Below are 9,812 nucleotides of genomic sequence, written 5' to 3'. Positions count from 1 at the left end.
GCAGCCACTGCACTCCAGTCTGGATGACAGAGTGAGACCCCAACTCAAAAGAAAAAAAAAAAAAGACTTCACACGATTCAGTCAACACCTTACATAGCTACTTCTCCACTCTCTTTTACACAAAACGTATTTGGAATAGTTTATATCATTTCTTCCATTTTCTCATGATTTACTTTTAATTTTTGCAGTTTCATTCCCCTTGTTGACTGCTTTCTTAATAATCAACTTATTAGTGAATTCAGTAGCCTCTTCTCAGTCCTGGTATTTCTCAATCATCCTACGTCGACGGATGGGGTCTCCTTCCTTTTCAAACTGCTTAATTTTGCCTTCAGTGCCACTGTACTGTCTTAAACCTTCCTCCCTCTTCAACTACCACTTCTCGACCTTCTTGTCAGCTGGTTTCTTTTCCCGTTCCTTCCTTCTAAACCTGGGCCCACAGGAGATCTGTCCTCCGTCTTTCACATGACTCTCCCTGACTCTCTCACATCTGGTTCTGAGAACCACACCCTCATCACTCTACTCCTGCCTCTTCTGGTTGCTGAAGATTCCATTTGTTTTTCCACCAGCACCTCAGTTCATCTTGTACTTCTTAATATTAATCTTCCCTCTCCCTAGCAGCCTATGACAGATGGCACAGTGCTATGTGCACGGGCTCTGGAGGTAAACTTAGCTCCTGACTCTCTCATTTTGTGGCCGTATGGCCTTGAGCAAGTTGCTTGGCTTCTCTCGACTTTTGTGTGGACTTTACAACATGGTTATGAAGCGTATATGAAAACACAGTTGTGCAGTTTACATGAGAAAATGTATGAAAGGGCACAAGGGTTTAACATATGGCAAGTTATGATGATAATGACGATGAAAGAGAATCTTAGTGATCTGTTCACACTTTTCCCAGTTCTTCCGTAACTTTCATCACATCTCACAGAGACCTTACCTGTGTCATCCCAAATAAATGTAAACTCAGAAGGCCAATCTCGGTTGCAAATACTAGAGGGGACCCAAAAAACCAGAATTATTTTTTGGAGGGTGGTCTCTTGTAGTACAACCTTCCTCCATTAGGTAAGTGTTCTAGGAACCCACTGGCATCCGTGTACCAGTTAGTGTTGTTGTGAGAGGCCGCATTTCAGCTTCAGTGAATATTTTTTTGGAGGTTCTTTTAATGCATTTGCCCATTTCATGATGGGTGATTTACAAGTGCACCTGCCCACACCAAACTGAATGCTTAGCAGTTTTTCACGCAACACAGCATGATGCTGTGCCTCACTCTCCTATGCACCCTGAGCGACAATTTTGTTTGTTTTCCTAGATGAAAAAAGTTCTTTGCGATTTCTTTCGCCCAAGCCAACTCTGGCATGTCTTTCTTTCTTTTAGCTCTTCTTTCTCTAAGAAACTTTGTTTCCAGACTTAAAAAAAAAAATAAAGTCCTAAAAGAGAAATGCTTTGGCGATGTGAGAGAGGTGAAAAAAAATGGCAGAAGCACTAAAAGGCATCAAAATTGATGAGTTCAAAAATTGTTTTCAGCAGTGGTAAAAGCATCTCAATAGGTGTACTGCATCAAACGGAGAGTACTTTGAAGGTGACTGAAGTTTGAATATGTAAGAAAAAAATACACAATTTTTAATAAATAAATTCAGGTTTTTTTGGGGGGTCCCCCCAAAATTTAAGTGCCTCAAATTTCACTAAGCTTAACCAAGCCATTCCCAACCAAGACTCAGAACATACAACTACTTAAATATCAATGTGACTTTCTCATTGTATGCGAATTAACAACGTAAAGAGAATTCAGGAACTGACCTTATTTGACCCCAATTTCAAACTGCACTTTCTAAGCCATATGGTCAGAAGTTAAAATGATCCTCAATTCTTGATAATGCAGAGTAGGTTATCAATTGCAAACTATAACTCTTTCATCATTACCCTAGACAAAACAACCAGTTTGTAGTCCCAATTTCTCCAGGAACTGAAAAATACATTTAATTTTGGCCCAAGAAAGATGTAAAGATTATAACAATTACTGGAAAAAAAAAGATCAGAATCACATATTCTATTACAAAGCCAATATAAGTTATTTAACATCTTTTGCTTTTTATTATCAGTGACTGCAAGAAAGTAGAGCTGATTACATATTTTTATGAGTGTCCATCTAAATATTTACCAAATTTGCTTAAATGTCTAGGGGACCACCACGAGCAGAATCAGGCATCAGTGGAAAAGCATATTGTATGTATTCACTAGATGTCTGCAACGAATACTTTCTTAAAAGAAAGAGGAGAATTACCGCTAAAGACTGAAGCTCTCTCGTTTCTTCCTCAGCTGCTGAAGCATGATATGACAGAACCTGTGGGGTAGGAAAAGAAGGATCCAGGTTACACTGGGGAGAACCACCAAATAGCCAAGCTTGGAATCTGTGAAGACTTCTTGGAGAGAGAGCCAGACTCCTCAGAATGCCGAATCTTGTTGCCTGTTTTCTCAAAAGGAATGAAAACCACACATTTAGATTCCAGTGCTTAGTTCGGAAAACAAAAAGTTATACTCTCTATGTTCAAAGAAAACGTTTGCAACTTTCATTCTGATATTATTGCCATAACAAACAAATTATATATAAGCCAGCCTAGAAATAACTATTGCCTCAAACTTGTCAGGAAATATATTTTGAATTGTTTTTTTTTTAAAATATTGACTTTAGTTATTTCTGCCTGTGTACTGAATTAGGAAAAAAAGCTTTACATAAACCGATATTTTAATGTTAATATTTGGAAAGCAAGTAATCTACAAGTGGCTCTCAGATGAGGCCTGAAATCACTGTAGAATTCATATAGAAAATTGCCTGTCTGGGATATAATGTCCTACAGATTTGAGGATCTCTTTATATGCCTTCATTCAAAAGTTGAGAGGAGAGTAGTGCTAGTTTATAAAGCCATCCTTCAACAGCTGAGGACACTGAGGCTGAGGGAGTCTTATGACCTGGCTGCAAGTTCACACCTTGTGAGATGACAGGGACCTAGGACCTAGCTTTCGACTCCTAATCTTGTATACTGTCTGTTACCTAGTAGTGTGTAAAAGTCAGGCTTCCTTTTGGAAGCTTTTCTGTCTTAATAAATCCTGCTTTCAAAAAATAAATAAATAAAAGTCAGCTTATGACCTTACTAACTTGTTAATTTCCAATTTCAAAAGTGGTAACTTCCCAGACAGGTTGAGCAACCCAAAACTGAAAATCTGAAATCTGAAATGCTTTGAGTATCATGTTGGTACTCAAAAGGTTTTGAATTTTGGACCATTTTGGATTTTGGATGCTCAATTAGTAAGTAGTATAATGCAAAAATTCCAAAATCTGGGGGAAAAAAATCGAAACACTTCTGGTCCCAAGCATTTCAGATATGGGCTATTTAACACGTATATTCAATCTGTATTCAATTTCAGATATGGAATAAAATTTTAGATATTCTTTTTAACCAAGGTAGTGGTTGTATTTTAAATGCATAAATGCATATTAGGTTTTTAAAATATATTTTTTAAAGTTCATTTTAAAATGTGACAACATAGATTTACAAAAAATTCCCCAATTTAAAAAATCATTGATAAAAAGGCAACCAATCTTCAGGCTTAAATGGTAAATAATTCAGCATCCTGAACTATCCTTTTAACCAGTCTTTACAATTTTAATCAATTTAAAAAATCTAAAGTCAAATGTTATATATGCTTATAATCTTGTAATTAAGACTGTTTATAATATTGTACTACATGGGATCTGTCTTAGCGTTTTAATCATTAATTATTAGGAAACCTCAGGAAACCAGAGCTGCCAGCCCCAGTCCATGTGAAATTGACAGGTAATGGCAACCAACTAGTTGTTACTGAGACCACAGAAGTAGTTTGCTGAGAAAAGCTAAGACAGTGATCATGAAATAGTCTAATATTAATAAGTGCAATGCAACATGGACAAAAGAATAAAGGAATGGCATAATACAATTGAAGTTCAAAAAATTAATTTTAAAACACATTAAAGATAAAAATAGCATCTTATAGAAGTATAAGGATTAATTCTGTTAATACATGCAAGCATTATAATACAGAGGAAGCACTGGATAAAAGCTATTTTTATTGTTGTTGTTGTTGTTCTATTGTTGTTAGAATAATTATGACTTCCAGGTCAAAATAATTCATTCATCTTTTAAAAACCTAAGAGAGTGGAGTCCATGGCTTTTGTCCAATGGCCTTGTAAGGTAAAAAAAATGTTTTCAAGATTAGACCTGTGATTGCATAAATGACTTCACATAAAGACCTGAAATTAAAAATTTTTTTATACAAACTGAAAGTCTAATTACCCATAAATTTAACAGAAGGAGAGCTATAATGTAAATAGTGGTCCAAATCTCAATCAGGAAAACACTCAGAGATTCTAAAGAAAGTGATATGTTGTCTGAAACTGCTTCAAAATAATCCAGTGGGAGGGGAGCAAGAGTGCAGAGGCGTGAGCATGAGAACGGATGGAGTGATACTAGTCGATGATTTCTAAACACAGATGGTGCATACATGAGCATGTAGTAAGCTGTTCTGTTTATGTGTATCCTTGAAACTTTCCAGAATAAAAAGTTTTATCTTATTTTATTTCTCATTTTTTGAATCGGAGTCTTACTGTCACCCAGGCTGAAGTGCAGTGCCATGATCACGGCTACTGCAACCTCAGCCTGCTGGGCCCAGGCAATCCTTCTGCCTCAACCTTCCAAGTAGCTGGAACTACAGGCAGGTACCACCACACACCGCTAATTTTTAAAAAAATTTATTTTAGAGGCAAGGTCTTGCCGAGTTGCCCTGGCTGGTCTCAAACCACCGGGCTCAGGCAATCCTCTCACCTCTGCCTTTCAAAGTGCTGGGATTACAGGTGTGAGCCACCATGCCCAGCCAACAAAAAAATTTTTTAAAAAGAAATAACTTGCCGGGCTCAGTGGCTCAGCCTGTAATCCCGTGCCTTTGGGAGGCTGAGGTGAGTGGATTGCCAGAGCCCGCGGGTTCGAGACCCGCCTGGGCAGGCGAGACTTCATCTCTACAATAAATCAAAAAATCAGCCGGGCATGGTAGCGCGTGCCTGTAATTCCGGCTACTCGGAAGGCTGAGGCGGAAGGATCGCTGGAGCCCAGTAGGGCGAGGCTGCGGTGGCCGGGAGCGGCCACTGCACTCCAGTCTAGGCAACAGAGTGAGACTCCAACCTCCCTCCCCCAAAAAAGAAAAAAAACAAATAACCTCTAGTTGATAGCTGGTTTAGATTCAATTCTTCAGTGAAAACCATGAACTGGAAAAAATTATATTAAAAAGTATATAATATATATACATATATACACAAACACACATATATGTATGAATGTGTGTATATGTTTAAAACTATATGTATACATGTGCATATGTGTGTATGTATATAATTGAAACTACATATATTTGAAATATATATTTGTGTGTGTATATTTGAAACAGTTTTCCACCGGTTTATAATTCAAGGTCTTTTATATACTACTACAACAAACCTATTGGTGTTATCTACTCAGTTTAGAAAGCATAGTATTGCCGGGTTCGGTGGCTCAGCCTGTAATCCCGCGCCTTTGGGAGGCTGAGGTGAGTGGATTGCCAGAGCCCGCGGGTTCGAGACCCGCCTGGGCAGCGAGACCTCATCTCTACAATAAATAAAAAAATCATCAGGGCGTGGTAACGCACGCCTGTAGTTCCGGCTACTTGGAAGACTGAGGTGGAAGGATCGCCAGAGCCAGCAGGTCGAGGCTGCGGTGGCCCAGAGCGGCCACTGCACTCCAGTCTGGTCGACAGAGTGAGACTCCAACTCAAAAAAAAAAGAAAAAAGAAAGCATAGTATCTTGGTTATCAGTAAGTCACATACAATAGATATCTTTTTTTTTTTTTTTTTTTGAGTTGAAGTCTCACGCCGTCTCCCATGCTGGAGTGCAGTAGCATACTCGCAGTCACCCCAGTGTCCACCTGCTAGGCTCTGGAAATACTTCTGCCTCAGGTTTTCAAGTGGCTGGAACTACAGGCATGCGCTACCACGTCTAGCTAATTTTTGACTTATTGCAGAGACGAGGTCTCGCCAAGTTCCCTGGGCTGGTCTTTATCCGCGGGCTCAGGCAATTCCCTCATCTCAGCCTCCCAACGTGCTGGGATTACAGGCTGAGCCACGGAGCTTGGTCCCTACTCACTCTTCAGATAATTAGAAGTGAAGAAAAGGGGGAAAAAAAAAGAAAATCATTGAAAATCAGAGTTTAACCTCTGGACTATCTATTTCTGGATTATCTCGGAAACTACTTTGAACTACAGATTTATATACCCCACTTCTGGAAATTCTGATTCAGTAAATCATGGGTAGAAGCTGGAAATCTGTATTACAACAGAGTTCCCACAAATGATTTTAAATGTACAGGCAGTGAGTGAGCCCACTGGCTTAGAGGGCCTGACATTAGGCAGCCTCCTTCCCAGGGGGGACTTGCCTGCCCAAGTGACGGAAGGGTGGTGTACTGCTGCACTCCAGCCTGGGCAATGGAGTGAGACTTCAACTCAAAAAAAAAAAGTGAGTAGGGTTTCTGGTTTTTTTTAAACTTGTATTTAATTTTTTTCCCCACCACTATTCTCATGGAGACACGGAAAGTTCAGGCAATGGGGAAAGGACAGACAGGCTACAGTGGCCGGCAGCAGGCAACTGTGTTATTAAAGTCAAGGATGGCTTTCTGCAGAAAAAGGAGAAGACTGAAGGGACAAACAGCCTGAGATTTGGTTTGGTCAGATGACCCGTGACAAGTGTCTTAAATATTCTGGATCTTAGTTTCCTTCACTCTGTAAATGATGACAACAGAGATCTCGTCATCTAACTCACATAATTTTTGCAAGGACACAATGACAGAACACACACACATCACGAGTTGCAATGAGGGAAAAATAAGAGCAGGTGGCTGCAGAGAGAAGGAGAGGTCCTGTAAACTGCACCCACCTCTAACGTGACCATCTGCTTGGCCATGGCTCTCTCCACGGCTTCATACATCTGTGTGTTCTGGATTCCCAAGCCACAAAAGATGACAAAAGCTTCCAGAAACTGTTCATCATTTCGGTTGAAAGGCTTAACCTTGCCAGTATTCTCCTCCATCTTATTAACAAGCTGGCAAACCCCTACAATAATGCAAGAAATTTAGCAAGTGTTATTGTGAGTTATTATAGCTTTTACAGACTTTAACATACACACTCTAAGATTGTCTTGTACTTTTCTCTTAGCAATGTTTGTCATCACCAAATAAGCAAATTGATCCCCACAACTACATGCTAAGAATTAAACAGAATTTATATGAGAACTAGTTTCAAATAGTCCTAAATGCACACTGCCTCTGTTCAAAAAATCCTAGAGTACTATTTTCTTCCAGACTCGGCTGTGAATTTTAGATCAGTTGAGTCCCCAAAGACAATTTGTCCTTTGCAAACTAATTGGATTTTTGTACACTTGCCAAGAGAACAATTTTGATGCACATCAGAATTTTGGGTCATACAGATCGCCTTTCCTTACTGAGATGAAATCAGAAGTTGAAAAACACAGTTACATACAAAATAGAATGCAGAAAGCAGGCAATTCACATTAAAACTCAAATATACGCCTCTGCATCCAGGGAAATGCAGACAACTTTTGATACTCCAAATAATTACGCAAGCAAAAGATGATTATTGACTTAGAAATAAAAGTTAAACATGTGGTTGATAAAAACAAAAGACTACACCAACTGATACATCTTTACTGAACTGGCTGTTCCATGAGATTCTGAGCCCAGTGGTCTCTTTGTGAGGAGTCAGATGACCTAGCCTACCTCTGGGATAAACAAAGTGTTGTTACAAGACCTAATTACTTCTGTCTCTGAAGATATAGTAACAGACTTCCACCATGTGCCCCCACCATGGGTGAGGTATGTGCCAAATACGTCAGTAGATGTATGGTCTCAATTTATACCGTGAGGTGGATGTAACTACCCCCATTTTACAGATAAAGAAACTGAGTCTCAGAAAGCTTACATCAGTTGCTCAAAGCCTCTTAGCTGTTATGTGTGGATCTAAAAGTTAACCTCCAGCTTGAGCTGGCTGAAAGGCCACTGACTTTTTGCCACATTCTGCTGCCCATTGGCCTGTCAGATTGTTGCTGGCAGGTTGCTGGTTACATCTTGCCTGCCTGCATCACAGTGTCTTTCCCACAGGCCTGCATTGCTCCATACTACTTCCCTGTCTGCCTCCCCAGTTGATTCCTGCACCACCTTCTTCCCTTTCCCCTCACGGGTGACGAAGATGCTTCACTCTTCTATGGCCTTAAATTATTACGTGGTATATCATGGTGGATTTTCTTTCTATCTTTCTTTCTAGGCTGTAAATATCTCAGGCTCAGAGATTTTATTTTATTTGTTTCAGTTCCACTTCATCAGTTAGCAAAATGTCTAGTATGCAACAGGAACTGAAAAAAATGTTTCCTGAGTTAGTGAAAGAATGCAGGGCTGTAGTTCTGACCAAACAACTGTCCCATAAAAACTGTAGCTTATCATCCCTTACATTTTCTGTAGCACAAAAGGATTTCATGGAGTCTATGATGACACATGGTTGCAACCATGAAGATAATGAAAGCTGATACCATTCACTATGTGTCCCTTTATCACCACTGGTGTCCACTTTATTTTCAATACTAGAAATGATCTGTACTTTTTTTTGTCTCCTTTAAACAGTAAAGACATCTACGGCTTATGATCTGCATTAGTGCTACAGGGATTACTTCCCTAACACTTCATAGTCAAGAAAATCTTTATTTATGTATGTATGTATTTATTTATTTATTTAGAGTAGGAGTCTCACTCTGTCACCCAGGCTGGAGTGCAGTGGCACTCTCACAGCCACTGCAGCCTCGACCCGCTAGGCTCAGTGATCCTTCCGCCTCAGTCTTCCAAGTAGCTGGAACTACAGGTGCATGCTACCACGCCCAGCTAATTTGTTGATTTATTGTTGAGATATGGTCTCGTCAAGTTGCCCAGGCTGGTCTCGAACCCCTGGGCTCAGGCAGTCCTCTCGCCTCTGCCTCCCAAAGTTCTGGGATTACAGGCGTGATCCACTGCACCTGGCCAAGGAAAACTTTAAACGCAAGATATAATGCATTTGGACACTGAAAGTAAAAGTCACACAGTGAATGGTGTCAGCTTTCATTATCTTCATGCACATATCCTGCATAAAGTAAAAACTAAAGGTTATGTCCTCCAACCTTTGTGAATCCCCAAATTATAAATATGGAACTGTTTATACAGGCTTCTGGTTGTCTCCCAAGTCACAGTTTTTTAAGAGTCACATGTTTCATGCTCTATCTTCATATCACAATGGAATTGCCTTCCAGTCTTACTAAAGTTTTCTCTTACTTGAGGACCTTTTTCATAAACAAAATTTTAAAGACTACTCCATAAGAATTACTACATGTATAACAAGATACAACAAGGGGTTGAAATGTGGCTGTCAGGTAGTCTGCTGGGTTCATGACTCGGCTACGTAACCCTTCTGTACAGTTCAAATCTGTGCCTCAGTCAACATTCACTCAACAAATATGTTAAGTTACTCAATTACACTCTGGAATTGCTCACAAGTCATTTAAATGAGATGTCACGTGTAGAAATGTCAACATTTTGCTGTAACAAGCACAGAACAGAGCAGAACAGCTAAAGTATGTCCAAGTTACAATCCACCACTGTAGGTAGTATAGATATATAGACACAGAGTTAAGCTCAGGGCAAGAAAAGGTACTGAAGACAAGTCAT

General features: G+C 39.7%; 1 protein-coding gene across 2 annotated transcripts in view; it reads right to left on the bottom strand.

Moving 5' to 3' along the window:
• Window positions 1-9,812, bottom strand: part of PDE5A (phosphodiesterase 5A) — a 138,011-nt gene that overhangs the window by 44,590 nt on the left and 83,609 nt on the right. For both annotated transcript variants that reach the window (XM_008067352.1, XM_008067353.2), the window contains exons 10-11: window positions 6,986-7,161; window positions 2,279-2,338 (exon numbers count right to left, since the gene is read on the bottom strand). In XM_008067352.1, coding sequence (XP_008065543.1) covers window positions 2,279-2,338; window positions 6,986-7,161 — 236 coding nt within the window. The remainder of the gene's footprint in view (window positions 1-2,278; window positions 2,339-6,985; window positions 7,162-9,812) is intronic.

Source organism: Carlito syrichta, unplaced genomic scaffold (genome assembly GCF_000164805.1).
Source record: "Carlito syrichta isolate Samal-C Ts95f unplaced genomic scaffold, Tarsius_syrichta-2.0.1 Scaffold309486, whole genome shotgun sequence".
NCBI classification, from domain to species: domain Eukaryota; kingdom Metazoa; phylum Chordata; class Mammalia; order Primates; family Tarsiidae; genus Carlito; species Carlito syrichta.
The sequence above is the reverse complement of the archived record's forward strand: the minus strand, read 5'-3'. Positions and strand labels throughout refer to the sequence as shown.